General features: G+C 41.6%; 2 protein-coding genes across 4 annotated transcripts in view; one reads left to right on the forward strand and one right to left on the reverse strand.

The window, feature by feature from the left end:
• The window catches only part of LOC124413482 (janus kinase and microtubule-interacting protein 3-like), a 51633-nt gene extending 27647 nt beyond the window's left edge, over window positions 1–23986 (forward strand). For 2 of the 3 annotated variants that reach the window (XM_046894077.1, XM_046894078.1), the window contains exons 6-13: window positions 15417–15506; window positions 15615–15722; window positions 16116–16448; window positions 16547–16765; window positions 17043–18326; window positions 19327–19596; window positions 22250–22411; window positions 22508–23986. In XM_046894077.1, coding sequence (XP_046750033.1) covers window positions 15417–15506; window positions 15615–15722; window positions 16116–16448; window positions 16547–16765; window positions 17043–18326; window positions 19327–19596; window positions 22250–22273 — 2328 coding nt within the window. In that variant the 3' untranslated portion in view covers window positions 22274–22411; window positions 22508–23986. Of the gene's footprint in view, window positions 1–15416; window positions 15507–15614; window positions 15723–16115; window positions 16449–16546; window positions 16766–17042; window positions 18327–19326; window positions 19597–22249; window positions 22413–22507 lie in introns of those variants that run through there. The other variant, XM_046894079.1, reaches the window with a different exon arrangement.
• A 211-nt stretch (window positions 23987–24197) lies between these two features.
• Window positions 24198–24840, reverse strand: LOC124413483. The gene is made up of 2 exons (XM_046894080.1): window positions 24587–24840; window positions 24198–24434 (listed from the first exon to the last, which is right to left on the reverse strand). Exons 1-2 carry the CDS (start codon window positions 24838–24840, stop codon window positions 24281–24283), a joined length of 408 nt encoding a protein of 135 aa, XP_046750036.1. The 3' UTR covers window positions 24198–24280.
• Window positions 24841–24887: the final 47 nt, after the last annotated feature.

Consider the following 24887-nt stretch of genomic DNA (forward strand, 5'->3'; position numbering starts at 1 on the left):
GTTCTCTCTTTCCTCTTCGCGTTTATACCTACACCTTATACATTACGTACCGCCTTGAAATCCTGGCGTTTCCCATAATCGAATTGCCGTTGGTGATGTCCCGTGTCTCGTGTGTCTAAATTGTCGGTAAACAAGATATGCGAGAAGCCAAAAAGATCCTAGATATAGTATACATATATATATATATATATATATATATATATGTATATGTACCTAAGTAACAAATCGACCTCGTTTCATTTAAAAACGTTTGGAAGTCTAGACGTTCACCTTCCATTTATCGCAACGGTGCGAACGAATTCACAGCCTCGCAATCAGACGTGTACTTAGTTCGTGCATATTTTGTATATTATTCTTGACGGGTTGACAGATTCAAGTATACGTGACATATCCTGCAGCATTCGGCCGCTTGAATGATAGATTACGTGAGACATCGTCACGTGTATTTTATGTGTGCGGAGATATTGAGGCTGTAATTAGAATAATTATACAAGTCACGGGATTGCAGTTATAAGTTTTTATTTTTTTCTCATCAATGAAGGACTTGGGAACAAGTGTCGCATCCGCCGAACCGAGGTTCTTGAATTTTGTTAACCCATAATAAGCCGCGCGATTGCAGCACCGACAAAAAGCGCTGCAATAACTGTCTCGACGTTTTGAATTACTGCATATATTCTCGCAAAGTTAAATCAACTTCTTAGAAAATCTATTCATAAATTACTTGCGAAGTAACTTGACGAGTAAAACTGCGCATAATTATATGTATACATAATATCTCACAAATGTAGGAGACATTATAGCTAACGTACGAAGAATCGTGAGATTTTTCTTTGATGATAATTTTCAAGTTACACAAATAACTTGACACTTTAGAAAAGTTTTATATAAGTATGCAATTTATGCAAACAACGAGCATGATCATTAATCAATGACCTGACCTTTCTGGTAGTCGTAACTATCATAGAATTATACATAGTATTTTTCTTAACCGTTATTAAACCCGTTCACACGTTAGTCTTTGGCCTTGTCGCCTATGTAAAGTACCAAGTGCATATTGCATACAATTGCATTGGCATTAAAAGTATCATTAATTGATTCTTTGTCTGTAACGCTAACCGCATATATTTATCATGCGATTCTCTGCTCAAGTTCTGTTCATCTTGATTTCATACCGAGAATCAAAGATGCATAGTTCTTGCAGCTCACACCAGTCGATTAGATTATAATTAATGCGCTGATACCGGTATCGGTGTCTCGTTTTGAAACAATAAAAAGAGATGAAAAATCAAGATAACGATACACGCATCAGTCGAAACAATTTTATCTGCCTTTAGTCTGCATATCGAGTCCTGGAGTTCATAGTTTATACAGAAATACAAACGACAGAGAATGATGACAGCTTTCGTCACATCCCTGCCCGTCTATGTCATCAAGAAAGAGTTTGTCACATGTCGAATTAACAGTATCCACCATAACCCGTTACCAAGTTAGATCCAGTGTGTAGGAGTTGCGACCTCGGCTGCTGCTGCGGTGGGCTTTAGCCAAATGAAGTAAAAATCCAGTGATATTTTCTCGTGAGTCAACGATCTTCCGGCGTCGCCTAGATTCGCCGTTCACACGCTCTCGATCCTTAGGGATGCCAATCTGGACCAAAAATCCGCGCGGGCTCTCAGGTGCATGCAGCAACGTTGATCATCTGCAGATTACACTCATCCCGGTGACGGAAGGTTAAAAACCAGCACCGTTTGCATGCCACCGTCCGTGTTAAGAGGAAATCGTTTGCGGTTACTTCGTCTCGACCCCGAAGTGGATTATATGTATATAGCTATTTATAATACGTGTGGAGCTAAGATTTCTACGGCAAACCGCAGCTCGCTCTATCACCGATTCTCTCGATCTTGTCTGCTGTTTTAGTGCCGATGCGGTCATCTCCTCGCATCGAGGTGGTCCAAACCGAATGTTCCTGATTTATTGACCGGCTTATCGACAAAGTGCTCGTGCGGTTTGAGCCCCATGGTGAGTTTTAAGAACGGTTTTCCAAGTGGCTGAAGTCTCCGTTGAATCAAGGCACCATTAGTTGTCCTTGAAAATGCAGCCGTGCGGGAATCCGTACGAATCCATTCCAAGTTCCCATGAACTTGTTGGATTTCTAACGTTGGTAACAACCCATGGGAACTTGGAACGGATTTGTACAACATGGATTCTAGTGTCTTGACACGAAGCGCAGGTTTCTTCTTCTTTTTATTCACTTCTTTTATCTGTTTTCTTATCGAAGTGGAAAAACGGAGCAAGCTTCTTTTTCGGAGGATTATATCGCGGGACTTGCGAACGGTTATGAGTTGGGAAAAAGTCGCTTTCATGGTCACCCTAGGGTCGGAACTCGGCCGTGCTGACAAGCGAAACGAACCGGAATTAATAGAGTTCTCGCTCTTCGTAGTACTCGTAGCGGTTCTTTGACTCCGGGGTCTCGCGAGCTTCGCCTCGTCGTAGACGTTGTAAGAAATCGAGAATGAACTAGAACTCAACGACGTCACGGCACGCGGAAAGATCCAGGTGAATCCAGATTCGAAGACCGTTCTTCTCGACTCGAGGCGAGACAGGGGGAGGAAAAACTCTCGTGATATTCGTTACTTCTTGATCCAAGGTTCGTTACGACGGTACATTGACAGTGCCTTCACGTTACGTTCCACGCAATTCCCTGGGGAGACCCAGTTTGCATTGTCTCTTACGCGCGTGTGTTTTGTATATAATTTCGTCATAGGTAGATGCAATACTGTACAATATACGAAGAAGCATGTGAATGTACTTGCGTCAGAACTACAGTGCGAAACGCCAATAGACACTCTTTAAATTTCTTCAATTATCAAAGAGCACGCGACCATCGAAAGCTGATCTTGATGTTACGATCAATCGATGCATTCAACGCCCAGCGAGGAACTGATGAACTTTTTAAATTGTAATCCATGTCTTCGTTATGATACTGTCCTCCATAATTACACGTGCCAACATTCAGCGGTAATTACCGCTAAAAAATTTTCACGACAATAGTTGCTCCGGTATTCATCGATGTGTATTATCGCGATCGATGTGCGTGCCGATTGCAGTGCAATGAATCAAAGCGGCAACGAGGGAGGGAGCGACTTCCTTTAGTAATCGCGGTATGGTCTTGGGTGGCATTGTGATCCTCTTAAGGTGCAGGTGACTGAAACGTGATCGGGGACTTGGTTTCCTGGCCAAGGGTCACTCGGGAATCACCGTTTCTTTTTGCCTTTACCTAAAGGAAGGAGCCACTTCTGAACTAGTATACGTGACCACGATGAGCCAATTTGCTTTATAGCTTGAAGGGTGTAATCTTGGATGAATTGGAATCTCCCCGCCATCCTTCAAAGCATGATTTGTAACTCATTGTAAGAATGTACGACAATGAATCGTGAAATTTTTAAGTTAGAGTCATTGACTGTCAGCCAAAGTGAGACCAATTTGTTTCCTGAAATGATGAGATTTAGCTTCTGATCTCCAGTCGTATTTGCAATTCTTGTACACTTAATCTTCATGCCGGGTATATGAATAATTATTATCATAGTTTTCTGTTTCTCATAAATTTTAATCATCTTATTTCCCTAATCTCACTCTCTCTTTACGCTAACGTAAATTTTGCCCCTCCCCCCCCCCCCCCTCCCTCGTTTTTTTTAGTTTTTATTTTGTTCTTGAATAATTAGAGACCGAGATAATTAGAATCTCAGCAGTTCTCGGCCTGATTCCCAATTCTGACTATACTTCATCTAATTCTAAGCGGCAACATCTAAGAGCGATCCTAACTTTGTCTATCCGTATCTTCTGAAAGAAGCTGCAGTGACAACAAAACCGTTTGACCGAACGATGTTCTCTCACAAAGTAACTTCATTAACTCTTGAAAAGACAGAAAAGAAAAAAATAAAGGGATCATTCAAAGATGAGAGATGAGTCTCGGGATGTAACCAGCGAATGTTTAGCCATGGTTATGTGTCTAACCCATTGACTATGTAATATATGGAACACGTGGATCGCCCGGTATGGATATACGCGGTGTGCATACACGTTCATACTTAAGCCGGCAATAAGCACACGTTGGTGCATGTACTTGTGAACCAAACAGTCGGCTGAGTGGCCAGTTAACCGTACAGTGAAAGTGAACCAACACTTTAGTCGAGTTTCAGTCCCCTCGGTTCTCTCTCTCTCTCTCTCTCTCTCTCTCTCTCTCCTTCTTCGGCTCTGCACCACCGCAGACCGTCTAGAACCCACAGCTTCGGGTTTCTGTAGCGAAACCGACCCGGTTCGAGCCGTGTTCGCTCTGGCAAGCGTGCAAAATCGTCGTTTTATAATACCGGTTGATGTATACAATGAAATTGATACCTCATTGTGTTTCCGCTCTGCACTAGTACCTGCCTGATAAATTCGAATTTTTCAAGGTTTCAAAGAATAATCTATAATACAATCTCGATGGTACCGACGAATCTTCGTCAGCGACGATAAATATTGTATATTTAAGAAATAAAAAATAAACAAACCGTTTATTCTACACAGTTATCGATGCGACGGAAGGAAATGAAATTATACTATTCTATAGTTACGTGAAAAAGTCTATCCAATAAAACTCTCCAGGATTCGTGAAATATATCGCAAGGCTATCCCTTTGTGCTTTTTACCAAAATTTGGATCCATTTTGAAAAATCTTAGAATTCAGTTTTACTACCATTCATAATTCGGAGTCTATCTTAGCATTGGAATTTTTTTATTGAATTCAGTTTTTTTTTCCTGTTTTTTTGAATCCATGAAGCAATTAATTAATTGATTTTGATATATGCAACGAAACATTGCGTTGCCTCGAAAGGAATTTTCTCCAGCTCGCCTCGTCTGCAAATTGATTTTGATAAAAAAGGAAAAAGTCTTCTCTGGGTTTCTTGTATGTTCGCTAAGAATTTTTCACTCGCATATTCCGAAACCTTCTCGCGTACGCTTGAACTACCGTAAATCGATTTTTTGGTCCCAGTTGAAGCGAGTTAAACCTTCATGCTTGTGTGGTCATGCATGGACGCGATGCATGCTGCGTCGTATTATTGCCGACGAATAGTGTAGGTGATTACAATTTACGACGGGGTACAAAACGTATTTTTTGTAACTTCCTTTTATAAATATTCTTTCTTCTAGATCATTATCTTGTTAGGTAATTGAATGTTACCGCACGCCATAACACTGTCGCGTTGCCTAGGTGGTAATTCACACGGGTAATCGACCTCCTAATCGACCGAGCGTGATTTAATCACGAATCCGAACTGCCTCCCGCAGTTTTTGAACCACCTAACTTGGAATTTTTTTGCAGCTTTTCAAGTATACATTCGAAATCTCATTGGGGACTTATGTAACTTTGTTTCATTGAAACATGCCTGCGATTTGGTTCAAGAACAAAGATGCGAGTTTAGATGAATTGAGAAGCTTAATTCGTTAGTCTCGATAGAATAAAAAATTGTGTGTACCAAAAAGGGAAGCGAATTTTTCGTATTCTCAAAAATCTGCGTCTTTTCCATTTGCCGAATTTCTTACTCGTTATGATAGATGAATCTTCTGAATTTTTAAGCGACCAGAATTCAAGAGAGTCCACAAGACTGTACATTGATCCGTGATCTTACGCAATATTCTTCGCATAAATCTTGAGTGGTTATGTTATGCCTTTTAACCTACCCGCGTAGCAGCGCTTTCGATTAATTGAATTTGAAAGAAAAAGCTCGTGAATAAACATGAGGATTCGAAAATACCTCCTTCGGTGACCTAGTAATTATTATCCTTTCACAAATGGTTTACACACGTTAATCTTTCGGGACAGTGTAGCAGAAGCAGGAATAAAAATTGAGGTTTTTTAAACTTTTATTTATCCATCTCAAACCTTGTAAGGTAGAATAAGAAAAGAAGATACCTAATTCTCAGTACAAAAATTAAATACTCGAAAAAAAAGTATATATTATATGTATTAGAAAATCCGAACGTTCGTTAAAAAATATTCAAGTATTTCGAATTACGGTCATTCATTTCCTCAGAACTTAATTACGTTCCAAAACACTTGTCAATTTGGCAAAACGAAGAAAAATTTTATCTCGAGATAGGAAATTTCTATCTAAATATCACACAACAGCTACCTTGAAGATGTTTAAAATTTCGGCTTACGTCTCCTGACGTCCTTAGAAACGTTTTATTAAAATCGATGAGTCGTCAAGTCGCCGGTGAATGAAGGAACATGAAGATGAGGATGAGGATGAGGATGAGGATGAGGATGAGGAGGCGAAAGAGTCAAGAAGTCAGTACAAAATTGGTGTGTGTACTTTATTATACCTGTGCACAGGGGTCCCCGTGTATGCTTACCCAGTATGCACATAACGGTTAAAGGCAAGGTACTCGCCCCGCCCTGGCTTGCCTCACCTGTCCCAATATACCAATATGTGTAGTGTAGTGTGGCTACCTCGTCCCCGTGCCCGCGGCCCGCGGCCTGCCCGAATGTAAACGACGAATGGACCGTCGCATCCGTCTGACGGAGTGACGGACTGAGACGCTGCAGCATCCGTGTGCCAACCGACTTCCGTGGACGTCGCGTGTGAAATCGATGACCACGAGTTTCCACACTTTCGTAGAAGGAGTAGGTAGTATGAAAAAAGGAGGCGGTCAAACCTCGCCGGTGCCGGATCGACATGACGACCGGTATATAAGATGGGATCTCTTCTTGCTCTTCTTCTTCTTCTTCTTCTTCTTCTTCTTCTTCTTCTCCTCGTGCTTCTTCTTGTGCGAAACTGACGCGGAGGAACAATGGCACGCAGCATTTGCTTTGCTTTGCTCCGGTTCGGTTCGGTTCGGTTCTGTTCTTCCCTTTTCCCCGTCAGGCACGAACGACGCAATTTGCTCCGTGGGGGCTCGTTAACTCGGCTTCTTTTTACGCATCCATTCTCCTCCTTTAACAAATGACGTTGATGATAATAAAATAAAGAAAAGATAAGGAACTACGGTTTTTTCTTGTTGGGAAACATTCTTGGGTGAAGAAAGGGCCAAGCGTTTTTTTTTTTTTTTTTTTTTTTCCCTCGCTCGGGTATATTTTCTATACGACATCCTACGTGCGTGATACATTCTGATCTTACCATTAGAGACTTTTAGTAAAATATTGATTCGTGAATGTTGAGTTTCAAGTTTCGTCTTTTACTAATTTTTTTTTTTTTTTTTTTTTTCCTCTACTCTTTTCCCCACTTACGGATGAGTGAACAATGTGAAATCTGATAAATTATTGACAGTTGAATGTGATTTTTTAAATTAATATATAGATACATTTTCATACATTTGAATCAGCAGTTAAATATACACTTTCGAAAGAATGAATATCAGACGTTATCGGAGCGTTTGAACCAAACTAGTAAAAATTTGACGTAATCGAATAGGATTATTTATTTCCCTTTTTGCATAATTTTGGATCCGTTAACGTTACGTAAGTGCACCTGCACCTATGAAATTAATCTTTCATGCCATAGTATATACGTATACATATTATAAACGCGCTACAAACTTTCGCGAGATATAAACTGTACTTTCGATCGTTCTTATTATTTAATAGTCTTCTATAGATCTGAATAACAAGACTTATGCTCGTATAAAGTGCATCGTCTCGTATAAAACTATCCTTCGGTATAACGTCTAACCTACATCCAGATAGATATTGTATACATTACAAGAATTCACTCGCTTCGGATGTGTCGTAATACGGTTTAATTAGCAACAAACCTCGTACCGCTCAGACCTTAGATTCCTGCGATTCCAAGTATACATGCAGCCTGCATTATACACACCTGTATTATAATCGAGAGCAAGTGACACGGCGGGTTACTTTTTTTCTCCGTCTGCAAAAAATCCGTACCGTTTCACCGTCGATTATCATCATTATGTATTATGCGATGAAGAAAATCCATGTTAAATAAAACCAGAGAGGGAACTGCAACTATCACTCGATGTTATAACGGTGATGTAACAACGTCGTAGCCCGAGGACAGGAAGTCGTAGACATTTGTCACAATTTTTCGTCGCACGATCGTTCCTTTTTCACTTTTACCATCTTCGATTATTTATTTATTCAGATTTCATTTCATCTCACAATCACAACTTTGGCAACGTAAAAATTCGCTTATCTCCAATCGGGGGAAACGACTGTTCAACCATTGGGTTTATTTTTATTTTCATTCAATCTGCGACCCAGTTTTCGCCAATCGTACATCATCAAGGGTCATTACCAAGCTAACAGTAATCTACCGGTATAATTATGTGATTAAAATTCATTTGTGTTACGAGAGCCTCGCCGATTTGGAACGGCAGAGTTCGTGATACATCGCTCTTCGCGGTTGCGCCAACACACTTACGGACTGTAATGCATATCGTAATTCTAATTAAAAAAACGAATTAACAAGCATGAAAATTCAGTTCGTATTTACAACCTGACAAGATGCAGCGACTCGATGACCAGGAAATGAACGCAACGGTTGTCCGGTACTGTGCAGAAACATCGGCTCGTTAACCCACGATGCCATTTATCTATCCCCAAGTCTGCAAGTCTGCAAGTCTGCAAGTGTGATGGCACCGAATCGGCAAGCCCCGCGATCACAATAAAACGGAATGCGAAAACTGGTGTAACGAATAATTGTTATTAATAATGTATCGCTTTGCGTTCCGTCGTACATTCTTCTTTATTCTTTATTTTACCGACTGCTATAAAAGGCGTTGAAAATCTGGCAGGTATACGTACGCAGGAAATAATTGCTCTAAAATTGCTTTGCAGAAATGTTTTATTCACGGTGTTGGATAATCGAGTGAACCTCGTTGTCCTTCCGATGTACCGTTCGTACATATATTATAACGTTTTAAGCCGTACGACGTATCGATACTTCGAGTTCTCTTAGTCAACTCTGAAATTTGAACGATGTCATATTATCACGCAATTCCACGCTTGTTCTGCGAACGATCATACATCGGTTCAGGGTTAAAAAGAAATAAGTCTGATTTAAAATAGACGGGGGCACGGAGGCGGTAAGTTGGTACAATATAACACGGTACCTTCGTCCATACGTGGGGAATAATATATCTATTATTATTCTCTCACATACATTTGACGAGCTTTTACTGTTACTGTTCGAGGCTGAATGAGTAGTCGAAGCGATTTTTAGCGACCCTTGTAATTAACGAACAAGCGTGTAATTTCATGGTTTAACCGACCGGAGGATGGTAGATACTAGATACTAGATACTAGATACTGGATAGGTATAACTTAGCTACGCGTTGTCTCCCTGTCATAGATAAGCTAATTGCAGTAAGCGTTCCTCGCGATGAACGGACAGCGTCGACGAGGAGAAGAAGGAGTAGAAAAGGTGTTTCTTCTCCCCTGAGCTGCACGTGCTGGTGTAGCACACTTAGAAGCTACTGCAAAAGTTGTGCGTAGGTCTCGACTCTCGAGGGAATAATATTATACCCCCCAGGCTTTATTATCTCGCAGAGTAATCACCTTATTCTTCTCCTCCTCTCGTACACACAGAATGTCTACCGCCGAAGCGATTCTCCCGGGTAATTCTTCTTTCGCAAAGAAAGATAAATGCGCAGGCACGCATACGACTAATTATAACTATATACCTGTGATCTCTGCGGAGGTAACAATCGCCTGGTCACTCTGACCGTTGGACGAAATTTGACGAATCGGAATTAAAAACGGAATTAAACTCGCACGCGTCGGTTATACTTTTGTGTATACGCTACACGGGAATTCGCGTTGTCGTTCATTTAAGAAGTGGGGGAGTCGCAAAACCGCGTCCACAAGATCCTCGCCGAGCCGATGATATAGTGGAAGTGGTGCCGCGATCGAGGACAGAACCTCCGAGAAGAACGGAGCTCGGTTGAACTCCTCGATACTCACGAAATTGCGTTTATTTTTATTTTTTTTTTTTTATCTACTTTCCAACATTTTACCTTCTCTATTATCACGCGTTGACAAAAGTGTGTCCTTATCTCGTAAATGTAATGCTAGTGAAACTTTATTTCACTTCATTTTATTTGGTGCTTCCTGCTCCAGTCGTATAAAGCTCGAGGTGTTCAGTTTACACTGATTTTATGAGGGAACATTTTGTCAGAGGATATATTACACCCCTCTGCTGTTATGGTGAGATATTTTATCGCTCTGCAATGAAACTGGATATGTAACCTCGTTATAAACTTTGTGATGACTAGGGGAGTTAACAATTTTGTAAAAAAAATTTCTCCTCTCCACGTGCGCAAAACTCGACGTGACTGTGTTTGTTTTTAATGTATGTGCATACGTGTGTACGCGTGTGAAGGGGGTGATTAATTGTCGTGTAATTATCGGGAAAAGTTTTTACGTCCCGTTGGGGAGAGACTATAAATAAAAATGAAAATAATGTGAGAGACGCTTGGAAGTGTCGAAGTTTTTTGTGATGAATGCATCTGTGCTTTGAGACTCTGCGCTCGATTAGCAAATGCACGAAAGGATTGCTCTGGATTATGGACGCGTACGCTTATTACGGGATCCTACCCTGCGCAGGCGGTATACTTAACTCAGTAAGTTTACTAGTATTATGATCTCATCTATACTTGGATGTAATATTTTTCGTTGTGAAAAGATCGTATGACATGAGTCAATTTTTGATTTACTAAAAAAACTTGTCGAATTTCTTCGAACTTGGGAAAATTCTTGCAGTTGTCAAACTGTTCTAAAACCATTCTTCGAAATTAGATAGATATCTATCGGAGCACTGATTTCGTTGATGGGATCTTCTGGAATTAAACGTCCAATAATATTCTTGCATTCGGGACATTTCTGCAATCCGTTACTTTCGCAATTTTGACCTTCTTGAAAAAATCTCCGTAACGATGTTCTGACCGACGTGAGTTGAATCCCGGTCGAATGTCGTAAGATTAACCTTTGGCTTCTTCGCTATAAATTATTTGTAAAGTATATATATATGTATATACTTGTATACGCATACTTAGATACATTCACCACACGCCAATCGGCTAGAAATTGTAAAATTCTATTTATTACGTACCAATAAAGTTTTAACGCCTAATGTCGATTTAATTTGACGAGTCTTGTTTTTTATCTTATACATTTTTCATGGTTTCAATTCACTGCAGCGTGGCTCGAGGATTATTGAAAAAAAATATTATTCAAAAATTCATCACCTTAATCCAATTAATCTCCAGATTAATCTCCATCGAGATTAAAAACCTTCGGTACGGTATTAAATAAGGTGCATAAACCTGCCTCTGCGTGGTGGGATTAAATGTTTAAAGAAAATCTGTACCGTAGCGTTTCGTCGTGGGATAGAAAAAAAAAAATAAACTCGCGGTTGCGTAGGTGGGTTTCAATCAACAGGTGGTTCAGGTGTGGTAAAATATTCGTATGTACACCGATACGAGACGGCGGTACTAGCAGCGTGCGTGAGGATAAACCTGGCGAAGATTCTTCTGAAATTATTACATTGGCCAACCTTTCAATTCATATTTTTTAACACGGTTACATCGACTCGATACTGTAGCTTGAGAAACTAATCAAACATCGGATACATTGCGAAGTGAAAAACTGTTTAACGTGTAACTATATGCTCTATGAATTTCAGATCGTTATTCGGTCTCTGATTGCGTGAAAAGTATAGTTTTTTATATTACAAGAACCTTGTTACGAAAGGTGGGATTTTACTTTTCTTTTTCCGGATACTTGAAAAATCGCCGTTTAAGGATTGAATTATTTTATGCGGGTAAAGTTATTCAATCCATACCGATTTCAAATACTCGTTCACATCAATATTCTCCGCAGTGAAAGTTTACAAATAAACAAATTCCTTGTTCTTTCTTCTTTTCTTCTTCATTCGGGAACTAAAGTGGTTGATCGAGTTTTTTAATTACGATAATTACTTTTACTTCGATGTCACGCAAATCCTAAACTATACGGTCTCATTTCTTTTCCTTTTTCTTGTTAATTTTTTAATTTTTTATTCTTTCTTCTATCTAACACAATAATTACACCGAGCAATAGTTAACATCGCAAGCCATCAAACGATGCGATACTTATTTGAATATGTTATAAATCATACCTCACACATCGAATCAGGCTTGAAGGTAGGCACCTGTAACTCGTCGTTTCGAACCATCATGCGGAATGAAACGTAGCGAAAATCGATTTATTCGGTATCGTTAATTACCGAAGCCCAGTTCGCCGGCTGCTCCGACATATCGGGCCCATCCAACTGACCCAATGGTACAGTACGACGTAGGTGAAGACGGTATACTTGCCATGCCAGAGATGCGTGGAAGTACGGGAAGGCGAAGGCACATGTAGTCGCGCAGACAGACTTCGAGCAGTAGCCAGCTGTGTGTCAGGGGGCCAACTTAACGGTCCACGACACTATTACTACCGCAGCATCCATTCGCCTTCGAATATTACGAAGGTAGTCCACACGTAAGCGCCTATCGGTACACACTCGACCGCTTCATCGCCTGCACAGGTGGACCGACCGGCAGGTATAATAAGATACAGGTATATAGGATACATATACCTACGTAGAGTCACTCGATGTCTCGAGTATATTGAGGTCTCTTCGTGTACTCTTCGCCTCCGGTAACTATATACCAACGACGCCGATTTTCGAGTCACGTGCCGGCAAGTCTCCCACGATTAGGGGAAACCGGTGTTTACTTTACTTGTATCCGAGAAATGGGTGAACTCGATTGATTTTGTGTTGCATTGAAATGCGGAAACATTTGCGGATGAATATTTATCGTCAAGGTATAGAGCAAATATTCTGCAAGAAATATTTCAGTTTCGTTGAGAAAAATAAGTGTCATCCTAGATTTTAGTCAATGGTTGTTAAAATCTTTAGTCCAAGACTTCTTTATCTATACATCGATATAAAGTTTGCAATCCTTAAGGGAATTTTAAGGGAACGAAGGAGCTTCTCCATTTGCAATGATCCTTGCTGAAAATTGTTGAATCGTTGGTTATTCCGCAGGAATCAATGTATCGAAATGAATTTCCGAACGTCAAAGATTGTGGCTTGATTTACGACGTGTCCAGAAAGACACCGGTAAACAACCAAGGACCGCACTGACCGTTGACCCGCGTTTTGACCGACGCCTGAACCATCATTGAGATAAAGATGGAGATGGAGATGGAGATGGAGATGGAGATGGAGATGGTCCCGAGTTATCCGCGGAGGCTGGGTCAGTAGTGAGCAGAGGTATATTGCGTAGCCGCGGGATACTTTCGGCCGGGAAGGAAACTGTGCCACGAGATCGAGATGTCGAGGAGCCGAGCAGCGAGCATCTGAGATCCGTGAGATCCTCCTCAGGGACAATAACCAATTCGTTTTAATTATAATATACCGATTGGGAATCACCGTTATACACATCTCGAGATGTTACAACTAGTCTTGGACTTAACTTTGCAGCCGTCGTGCAAAGCGGTTCCCGCGTCTTTGTCGGACGATCGAGCGTATGGATTTATAAATATATATAACATGCCACGCTGTGTGTTTCTCACGTGTACGTTATAAAAGGCATATCCTGCAGGGCTTCGTCGATATCTGTGTCAGTCGGCAGATGTAGCTGCACATAAGATGCAAGGGACAAACACTGTGGACCGTTGTATCAATTTCCGTAATCCACGGTGAAATGGGCGGGCAGCAAAACGATCTTTTCATTCAACTCCAGTCATACCTTCCAGGCGTTCGCGGTGTAAGGAGTAAAATGATACCCGTAACGGGAGAATGGGTGTTACAGGACTGAAAACAGGGATGAGCACCTTTTTCAAGAGGATACGCCGTAACACCGCGTACAGCTGCGCCGTTTCAAGATTGAGGAAAAATTGGATACCGGCAGGAAATACAATTTTGTTATATCGAGCAATCCTTTAATCCGTGGCCATCAATTCTTACTTATTTTGCAAGATCTGTACAACAGTAAAAACGATTCGAAATTCGATTTTTATCATTCAGCTGGGCTGTTTCGTATAGAGTAAAATTATGATAATAAAAATTATTATTTCTTGGAGGTTGAGAACCTCAAGCGCGAAATGTGCACACCTATGTGTATATATATGTATATGTATATACCTATACGTATACAAGGAAAGGGGCCGAGACCGGAAGTAGATAGGAACTTGGAACCTTGTTATCTGGTTCTGTTTCTTTTTCTCACACTAGTTTCCGAGTGCGAACGTTTTTACGCGTCTATATTCACCCGCACGATTTGCAAATGTTGCGTAACCGACCTGACCGGAAATCCATTGAGTACCATGCGTATTCAGTTCTGTAAGTAATGATTTGAAACTGGGTAGGTCATTTGGTCTGTTCCGTACGGAGATACGAAACTGTGCAATACGATCGCCGGATCAAACAACCTCGGAAACCAGTATTTCCTTCTAGATTTATCTAATCGCTCTAATTAGCAACGCACAAACCAATTAATCCCTTAATTTGCCGACCGTTACGTCGCCCTGGAAACGAGAACTTTCCAGCTTGCGTTCTATACGGTATGTTCCTCGTGTGAACGAGAAAACATTTTTATACAGCTATATTATGTATCCGGTAAACGGAAATGCGATTACCCAAAATCAAATTTTCCATCATTATTCCTGTCCTTGTGGCTTCGTTTTGGCTTACCTACCTATAAAATGATCCGGAATCTTCCACGGCTGAAGAGAGTTTGGGTAAGACAGCGGCTTTCACTTTCGCAAGTCCAGCATCTTCGGGAACTGAGGGTCCTTGTTTCGTTTCGAATCGATCATTCTTTAGCTCGACTTGCTTATAGCTTGGAGCCGTTTTTTACCAACGCCAAACGGCGTCGCGATACCCTTTGATAGTGAAGCTAATTGTGAGTTTATAGTCATTCAACTTTCCCCGAGAGCGAGAGTCGTCCGTCTCATCGCTGCGCCAGGTCCTTCCTGGCCATTCTGCTGGCAAGAACGATGGTCACCTCTCACCTCGAAAGACTCATTAGTGCAGCTCCTTTTCTGGATTCCCTTTTTCATTCATTAGGTAACTGTACAGCTGATTTTTATCCTCCAAGCCGAGAGGCTCCAGTCAACTTCGCTCCTCCTCACAGCACCATTGTTGGAGAGCTGCAGGAGTGAACGGTAATTGTCAATTAGCCATTACTGCGGCAAACGAATAGAATTGGATTTAACGACTTGTGCGTGTCGCACCCTATAGATGCACGCCGGTAACAATACTGCGAAAAGCTCTTTCCGTTTACTGCATAATTTTTATGTTGGTTGCTGTAAAAAATTTGCGCAACACATTGTCCTCGTCCTAAAATTCGGAATAATAGTTTTCTTTTTTTCTCGCTCTCTGTTTCAGATGCGAAAGTTGCGCGAGACGGAACGAAGTAATCAGGTTCGTCTAGCGCCCCGCATAGAAGATAAAAATTCAACGAGCACCGAGCATGTCGTAAGTTGACCTTTTCCTTCGCATCACATAAAACATGGAACATTGAGCTGATATCTGATGAGAAAACAATCTAACAAATGCAATAAAATTTAAATTAACTAAACGCAGGAGGACTCGTGTACCGGGGACTGTGAGGCTGCGGCCGAGGTCGAGAGGCTTCGAGAACTCAGTGTTGAGCAGCAGGAGGTCATTGAGATTCTCAGGCAGGCAGTCAAGGTATCCTATATACACGTACAGAATAACCGGAAATGTAGATCATACAATTATAAAGTGGAGAGTTTTTCCGTGGGGCTTATAAAAAAGGGAAAAAAAAAGAACAACGTCATCAAAAGTTATCCACGCGACGTTGCGTACGAGTTATTATAATTCCACGACACGCGTCCTGCATGGCGCATGGCGTGTCAAAGAAACACTTTCGCCGACGCAAACTTCCGGCGTCGATATCGTGCCTATCTTACAAACTTTCCCGTTCGTCACGAGAACGCTGAGGGTCCAGTCGTTTTAAATCAATCAAGATAATCACCCCCCCCCCCCCCCCCCGCACCACTTATGTTACAATTATTATTTTACGAGCCTCTTACCACGTTTTTTCCCTGCACAATTTTCAAGGAGAAAGAACGGAAGCTCGACCAGATCTCGAACAAGAAACGAAAGGAGGAATTCTACAAGCAGTGGCTTGAACTCGAGCCCGTTGTAGAAGTCGAGGACGAAGACGAACACGAACATGAGGAGGGTGACAGCGCTTTGTCCAGCGCTCCGTCGTCGCTGTCACCCCAACCTGGAGGATGTGGACAGTGGCAGCAGACAGGCGTTACCAGGGAAGCGTACGAGACGGTACTCCTCGAGGTTGAGGAGCTGCAGAGTAGACTCGTCGAGGAACAGCGGGAACTTGCTCACGCCAAGAGCCAGGTTCGCGACCTGGAGAAGGCTCTGCTTCAGGAGGTGGGGCTCGGCTCGAATTGTCTTGTCTCGATACTCTTTCGTGCAGGTCCGGTCGTCGCTTGTCAAACTCCTTGAAACTTGAATCTTTATATTTTCAGACACGGGGAAGTCAGAACAGCAGACGAGCCCTGAGCGACAAACTCCGGGAGATCGAGGACCGGGAGGCAACTTTGGTCGCTGAGATCTCGGAACTCCGAGAGCAGAACGAGCTTCTCGAATTTCGCGTTCTTGAACTAGAGGAGTCGCCCTGCCTCCGGGACACGCCTGATCCGGCCGACAGCGGTATCGTCTCGCCCGAGCCCATTCACCTCTACAAGGTGAGTTCCTCACACCTGCAGCCGAGACACGCCTGTCGCGAATACTCGATAGTGTAACTTGATAAGCCAGATCTGATACTCCGATCAGCCTTTCTAAGCGACGAATACCTGTCTTCTTTTTCTCTGTGTTTCTTTCCTCTTTATATTGTCACACGGGCTGCCCAGTGACCTGAAAAATCTGAGAATTTTCGACTCTGCTGCTATAGATGTGACGTCCAACGATTTTTCATATTCCCTAAACTCGCATGTCACGTTACTAAGAATTCTTCTCGTGTAGGACCAGGTCGGTAAGCAGAAGGACCGCGCCGTCGCGACCATCATTCCTTACAACACTTACAACAGCCCAGCTTCGCCGATACCTCAAAAGCCGCCGTTGTCCCTCCAGGAGAGCGGGATCTTCGACGAGGATGACGAAGCGGACGTGGAGCTGGCCAGTCGGGGAACGCAGACGGAAGCTCCGGCCGGTGATCTTCTGCAGGAAGTCCAACGGCTACACGAGCTTCGGGCCCGGATCCAGGAGCGGGCGGTCAAAGTTCCGGTTCCCATGATTGACCCGAAATTGGACGTTCCCGACGTCGCTGATTCCGGACAGAATGCAAATTCCTATCTAGACCGCATTCGTGAACTTGAGCAAAGACTCGCCGCCCACGAGGAGGCGGAGAGCAAGCGAAACCAAGACAAACAGCTGTCGAAACAAAGGGAGGAGGAACTCTTGGACGAAAACTACAGACTCACCGAGAGGATTTACTGGTTCGAAAATCTTCTTCGGAATTCCAAGAACCTCGAGGAGGATCTGAAAGGCTCTTCGAACGTTCAGGAGGACGAGTTAACGCCGAAGAATGATGACTCGCATGTTTCCGAGGAACACGAAGACGCATCATCGGCGGGGATGCAAAATCCGGAAGCTACCGAGGTGCCGCAAACGATTTTGTCCACTCCAGGGTCTGTCGAGGCCGGAAAATCGATGACCTTGGAAGATCTTGACGTGGGATGCAACGAGTGTGGAAAAATGAGGTCTGAAGTGATCGGCAGGCTGGAGGAGCTGGTACAGGTCGAGCTGCTGACCAGACAACGCATCGTCGATCTTGAACGTCGGGAGGCGACGTACATGAAGACCTTGCAGAAGGCTGACGAGATGTGGGTCGAAGCGGAGCGGGGCTATTCGAATCAGCTCAAAGAGCTTCGCGCCAAGCTCGAGCTTGAGCTCTCCGAAAAACAGAAGCTCTCTCAACACGCTGCCGAGCTAAAAGACAAGCTGAATGAAATCCGGACGAGCGATGACGTTGCGGATCGCTGCACTGAGTGCGTTAGATGTCGCAGGTTTGTGATGCCGGAAATTTTCATCTCCGAAGCGGATCAATCCTTCGACGAGGTTGACGCGGCAGCTGGAAGTGGAGAAAGCAGCGGGGATTCAGCATCGAAAATTGATCCGAAATCGAAAATTTCCAGTAACATTACCGCGGCTGCGATTTCGAGCGTCGGGGATGGAAGCGGTGAAGAGAATTTGACCTCTTCTAAACCACTCGTTAATTCAATCATAGAGCAGGATACGGCGAGAAAGGTGAGTCGAATTGACAGGCTGATTTGCATAATGTTACACCTTTTATTAGCTCGTGCAGATATCGAACATCGCGAGAGGTTGTAAATAACTCTTATGAATCGGAACGGTTTATCGTTCAGGTTTCTACTGCTCGTGACAATCGTGTCATCCGTGTCATCTTTACAAAAACGAGATATTCAATCTGTGCCAATAGTATGATTCATCGTGCGCGCGTGCCAGCATCAGGATTAGCATAAATTTTTGCATATTTTCGTAATCGTTTATTTCCCGTTAAAAAAATTCCCACAGTATCAAACCTCCGGCTAAACTCTCTCTCTTTTTCTATCTCTCTCTCCTTACTTCCCATTACATTACCAGTCAGCTCCTCCGTCTATACAAATATACTCATCGTTCACCCTGGTGTCAATCACTTTCTCGTATAATCGTCACTCAGCGTCAATCGTTCGTCTCGAAAAGTCAAGCCAAACTCCATCTCGTCTCCGATTAAACTCTAGTCGCCGCGGGTCGTGCACACATTGAAATAGTGCGATTAACAAATAGAAATGTACGAGCTCGTGCCTCGTTTATTGTGCAACTACAGCGTGTAGGTAACTACTTCGTGCCGTACGTGTGTTCCAGTGTATGTCGTGTTATTCTTTACACACATTTAAATATCCGGGTCAGAAGCATTGATTACATTTTGCATCCAGTAGGTACCAACCCGTGTACGTTCAGTTCGCACATACCGGAGTCCCGGATGTGGTGGAGTTGCTTAGTCGTTGTTTACGATTGTATCATAAATTTTTTACGCGCGTTTCGAGGATCTCGCTGTTTCGTCACTGAAGGTGAAAGATAAGCATTTAAGTAGTTGTTATAGGCACTCAATCGTACGATATATAACTAATGAAAAGAAGAATGAGAAACTTTCTCGAGTTGACTGCTGTGACCCTAAATATCCAGGTTCCCTTCAACATGAATCTCTTCCCGCCGTTTCTCCGTAACTTTTGATAAATTGTTTCAGGTGAAGGTTTCCAAGGTATTCGTGCCCGAAATCGTTGCAGAATTGGCAATCGAGGCTAAGGAGGAAGAGGCGCCTAGCGAAGAGTCTGATAATCGGATAGAAAATACCGATGGTTCAATCCCGGACAGTGCAGGCAAGGGTAAAGGAGTCGTTGGAGTGGTCCAGGAGGGTCCTTCGGGAAAGAACGACATCGGGATAGACGTAGTGGAAGGCGGAGAGGCTCAACCAGAGCCTGTAGTGACTATTAACGAGACAGAACCTAAAAAGAAGGTTAGACCAAAACGGGATGGGCGTAAAGTGAGGGAGAGGGAAAGGGAGCGGGAGGGTTGGGTGATGAAGGCTTGGAACAAGAATAATAGGATCGATTCGATAGAGCAGGACTTACCCGGGCATAGAATACGTTTAAACAGGCTAGTCTTGTACCAGGAGCTTTGCGTTTAAGGGGCGAAGTCGTAAATTCTCCCGGAAAGAAGAAGTAACAAGATTCAATCAGTCAGTCAGTCAGTCAGTCAATCGATCAAGCAATAAATATAATTCTCGTTGTAGCGATCACTCGGAGAAATAGAATACCAAAAGGAAAAGAAAAGAATACGAACATGCCCGAAAATCGACTTTGTCATTTTGGTTTAAGGACGATACTGTGTATAGCGAAAAAAATTGCCGGATCATTGCCCGACTCGATTTCGTCCGCGGATTATTCAGGTACATGTCAAAGTTGCGCGCACCTGAAACTCCGTAACGAAAACGAGACACGCAAGGAGGAAAGTGCGAAGAGAGAGCTTGACGCGTCCCAGAAATTTTTCCAAGTTTAAAATACGTGAAGGGAACCAGCAGCCGTGCCGATGCTCCGCGGGCTATTCGGATAATGCAGAAACGAAGAGTTGGGAGGGACGCATGCATTCTCGTTTACGATCGAAGACGGTGCCTGTAAACATACTTCATTTCTCCCCGTAATATTCATCTCGCATGTACAAAGTGCTGCAGAGTGAAGTGGGAAGAGGAGGTCATAAGTATCACTATACCCGTGAATTTAACGACCACGAAGAAGAAGAAGAAGAAGAAGAAGAAGAAGAAGGAGACAGCCATATGTATAAAGTACAATAAACACGGGAATGCGAGGAATACAAGATGATGCAGTTGGATGGCGGTGACTGTTGCCAGTCAAAAAGAAATCAAAGTTGGATCAGCATAGCAGAGATTTCTCCGGTCAGGAGTCGCGTAATGCATAAATGCAAAGTGCACTCTGCCCTCAGTCGAAATGATCGAAATATGCAGAGTCGGATCAGATCGAGAAAGAGAGAATGAGAGATAAAAAATAAGAAAGAGAGATAGAGATTAGATGCAAAAATATTGTCAGAGGAATTGATTCTAACTGGCCGAAGGTCAGTTAATCATAAAATTTCTCTCGCTATAATACCATCGCCAAATTGCGCCTACTAAGCATATATCTAAATAATCATCGCAATTGGAGCGCAAATGATAATAACAACGTAATAAAATTGAATAATACAAATAACCGGACGCTCATTTGACGCATAGTATTCTAAATACATGCATATTCGCATCATGCAGCGGATAATTTCGTGCTTTTGTGAGTTTCCCTTTACACGACTCTTGTCTGCATTCTTCGATCCCTGTTCGACGCCTACTTGAACGCATCCTTGGGTGTAGAATTCTGTTTTCGGTATATCCACTTACTTTAGAAGTAGATCCTCGATTCTATTGATTTTACGGCGCTTATATGATATGACATTGTGCTTACGGTGTTGGGGTTTTAGAGATATCGGGGTGAAGCGAAGAAATTTTTTTTCAATTTAAATTCAATCGCAATGTACTCTGAAAAGTTGGCTTTTCAAGCTTTTGAACTTCAACGAAATTTTCTATTGAAAATCCCGAAAAAGTCCGAAACTCGGACATTTCCTACATTTTTTCAAATATTCAACATCAACTTTGATTTTTATCTCAACTTGAGTTAGATATAAACAAATTCTCTCGCTCTACCCTAACAAGATGTATTGAGTCACGATCTCACTCTCCGCAGTCGTTGGAAGTATAATTCCGCCGCCTATTCAATTAGCGATCTGTTTTCTGCCTCTTTATACAATCACCTTACATTCCCCCTTTGCAGTATACAATGCTAATACCGATGTCATTACGTTCATTGTTCCTGCGGGCTCTTGACTCTCGGTACAATATCCCGCTAGCGCGTTTTATTGCGCAAGTATAATAACCGAGATTAAATTTTTCTTTTTATTTCGTTATTTTTTTTTTTTTTTTTTTTTTTTTACATTACCATTTTACTTTCATCTTTATAGCATAATTGTTTTTGATAATACAGTCCCGCTTAATAATTAAGCTGTAGCGATAACAAACTGGGGAGACTTCTTGATAATGATAATGATTAATATAATCGACCTTAATTTGGAGCTGGTGCTCCAGCGCTCGTTATTGCTGTCGAATAATTACTTGGTTTTATTTACAACGTTGCAGGGGATTTAATGCAATTTGCTTCTAGCACCTATATACTTATATATATACAGTATACACGTTATTGTTATTACAGTATTATTGTCTTTCTTAAGTAGCATACTATCTACAATATTCTTCTTAATTTTCTTCTCATGAATTTTATTCCTTCAATTCAAAGGCAGATTACTTCTTCTAATTCAATACTGATATGGGATTTATTTCTATTTATAATCTTTCGTACTACAGCTTATCTATACATATACGTATATGGAATTTGGGAAAGATGCAGTGTCGAGCTATCAGGACCGTAGTCTAGCGACATTTTTGTTTTTAACTTTCTTTCGTAGCTTAAATACTCATCAACTCTGTCGACTACGGTCCTGGTAGCGAGTGGCGCGATGAAAATTCATGATTCCGTTACGAAATCAAAATTGAATCTATCCAATTCTGGCAGGTAATTTACTTCCGTTGGAGATGAGGCCAAGCCGGGCCTTCTCCGTGGTGTGTCAGTCGAATTTGCGGCTTTCTCCCCGCGGAAGAGGACCTCGCGTTTTTCGACCTCGAGCTGTTCCTCCTGCGGATGTTGACGAGATGCTATTTTCGATCAGTTAATAAGGTAATTTTTGTCTATCAAAATTCTATCGAGAATCTCCAGTAGTAAATAAAATTTATGGGTAAAGGAGAACAAAGATTAAACCAGATATTTTTTCAGGACAAATCCGCTGGCGCTACTTGGTGAGTCCAAGTGACGTACAGAGATGGTACGTCCATCGCCTCCTGATTTTTACTCACTTAACTCGCTCAATCGATCGTTATAAGTTAGTCAACCCTGAACCTAGCTGTTAAAGATTTTCTTTTCGTTTTGTAGTAATTATCGTAAGTAGTTGCCCAGCTACTGGTCATGTTTATAATTGAGCCACACTAAAAGAAGAGACCAGCTGATCTATGTCCATATCAATGTATAATAACTGAAGTGCCTATACGAACACTTGGATGTACGAAAGTGTTCATTAATTACTGTGCAATGCCGCAAGTGCAATTGTACGTAAAATCGAAATGGAACCCACCGTTATCATCGTCGTAATAACCGCAGCGCGATAATCTATCTATCGCGGATAGTCTGAATTCATATTATTTGGCTTAAGAAGCTGCGGTAAATAGCACTTGACAATTAATTTTCATCTCACGATAATTTTACATATGAAATTGTTGAAAATTTTTAATTTCCTCTTACATCTCTCTATTTTTATTATTTAGACAATCGAACGCGCCGAAAGGATCATATTATTAACGACGGACAATAATTTTTATTCGATGATTAAAATTATATAATCAACGTAGTAGGTAATATAATACTTACATAAATATTTTTCGAAACGAAACGAATTAAAAAAAAAAGAAACAGAAACAAAAACTCTCTCGAAATCGACGAATCATAATCCCATGTTGTTATAGTTATAGATTACATATTTATCACTTTTTACATTTTAACACGTATAATCTATTTTTCTGATTTGCCCATTATTATGCGTAAGAAGTGTGAAAGAAAAATTATATCATTGGTTCTATCTTGCATGCATACAAGGCGGACTAGAGACGCATAAAAACGTATCTACCAAATTGGAACCGCAAGTTAATTAAGAGTTTGTGCCGACGTTTGAGGTCTGTAATCCCGTATTAGGATGTTATGTAGAAATTAGGTAAAAATGTCTAGTCGATTTTTTCTAAACTTTAAGTTTTTAATATTTTACCGCTATATATCGATATCTATATGGTTTCCAAAAGGCTATACAAATATACAGGTAGATCAGCTTGCAGAATTTGTTCGACCCAGGTTGATAAATTCTTCTGTAATCGCTACGATCATGCTTCCAACTTGTACCATACACTTTATTGCCTGCTGTATTTTCAGCGATTAATTATAAGCCCATTGAATTCTAAACGTGTACAGAATAATAATAATAATAATAATAATAATAATAATATGCGTACTCTGATATTAAATATTACCTATTATATCTAAGTATACATTATATATACGAGATATATTTTTGAAGAAACACTTTATACTCGTCTTTCGTCGCTGACGAACTCTCGGAAAGACAAGGAAAAAAATATTGTTTTTTCACTACGTTTGATACATTTATTATGTATATGATTATGTGTTACTCGATTAAAATATTTAAATCAATATCCAGGCAGTCTTCAATTCTCATAGTACCATCTACAGCAGTTGTTTTAATTGAGAAGAAGAATGTAGTCAGCGTCATGCAAAAAGTAAGAGAATTTTGAATACATATAAAATTATAACTATAAAAAAATTTATGAAAGTAAAAGAAATCTTATTTAATATTGCAAAAGATCACCAAGGATACAAATTTTCGCAGAATTTGAAACTTATATTTTACACGTGTACCTACAAGTTTTATCGAGAAACGAATCGGTCGGATTTAATACATACTAAAATATGATTTCAACTCTCAAGTCACGGTCTAAAGTCTGTGTTTTTACAGAAACGGCCTGGTTCCGGTCTAGTGTTGGCTCGTCTTAGTCCTGTAGGTTCGTTACTTCTGCAGTTTGGCGCATCTCTTCCCTCGGGATTCGCACTGCAAGCGCTAGTCGATGGCTGCTCGTTTAACCTTGGTAGAAAGAGCCATATTATACTTATTCATTTTTACCTCAGAAAAGAAACAAAATTTGCTGGAACTTGTAAAGTTGGCATATTTTAAGTTAGTGATCACCATATTTCATTATATAAGGATCAATTTCCGATCGAGTTTAATTGGGTCACCTGAGACCAGTCTGCAACAATCTGGCCGAAGGATCGGCGTTCCGCTTCATGGACACCATCGCCCCCATAAGTAAGGATGGAACCGCGCACTCCATGAGGTGGATACGCTCGGCCAACTCCGTCTGACGTTGTTCCAGGGATGCCTTGCGTTTCTCGTAGTGAGAAACCATGTGGGACCAGTAGCTGCTAGATTTCCTGGATGTCGCTGTACTGACAAGAGATTCAGATGACGCGGTAATCTCTGAGCCCGGCATTTTGTTTGATTAGTGCACTGATTTTGTTCGCAAAATATCTGGAAACC

This window comes from Diprion similis, chromosome 12, assembly GCF_021155765.1.
Source record: "Diprion similis isolate iyDipSimi1 chromosome 12, iyDipSimi1.1, whole genome shotgun sequence".
NCBI lineage: Eukaryota > Metazoa > Arthropoda > Insecta > Hymenoptera > Diprionidae > Diprion > Diprion similis.

What these genes read in the sequence shown, in the direction of transcription:
- LOC124413483 (XM_046894080.1), bottom strand. Translation starts at nt 24,840, where the DNA reads ATGCCGGGCTCAGAGATTACCGCGTCATCTGAATCTCTTGTCAGTACA. An exon ending in TTGTTGCAGACTGGTCTCAG is followed by an intron (nt 24,435 to 24,586) that starts GTGACCCAATTA and finishes CTTTCTACCAAG; the next exon opens with GTTAAACGAGCAGCCATCGA.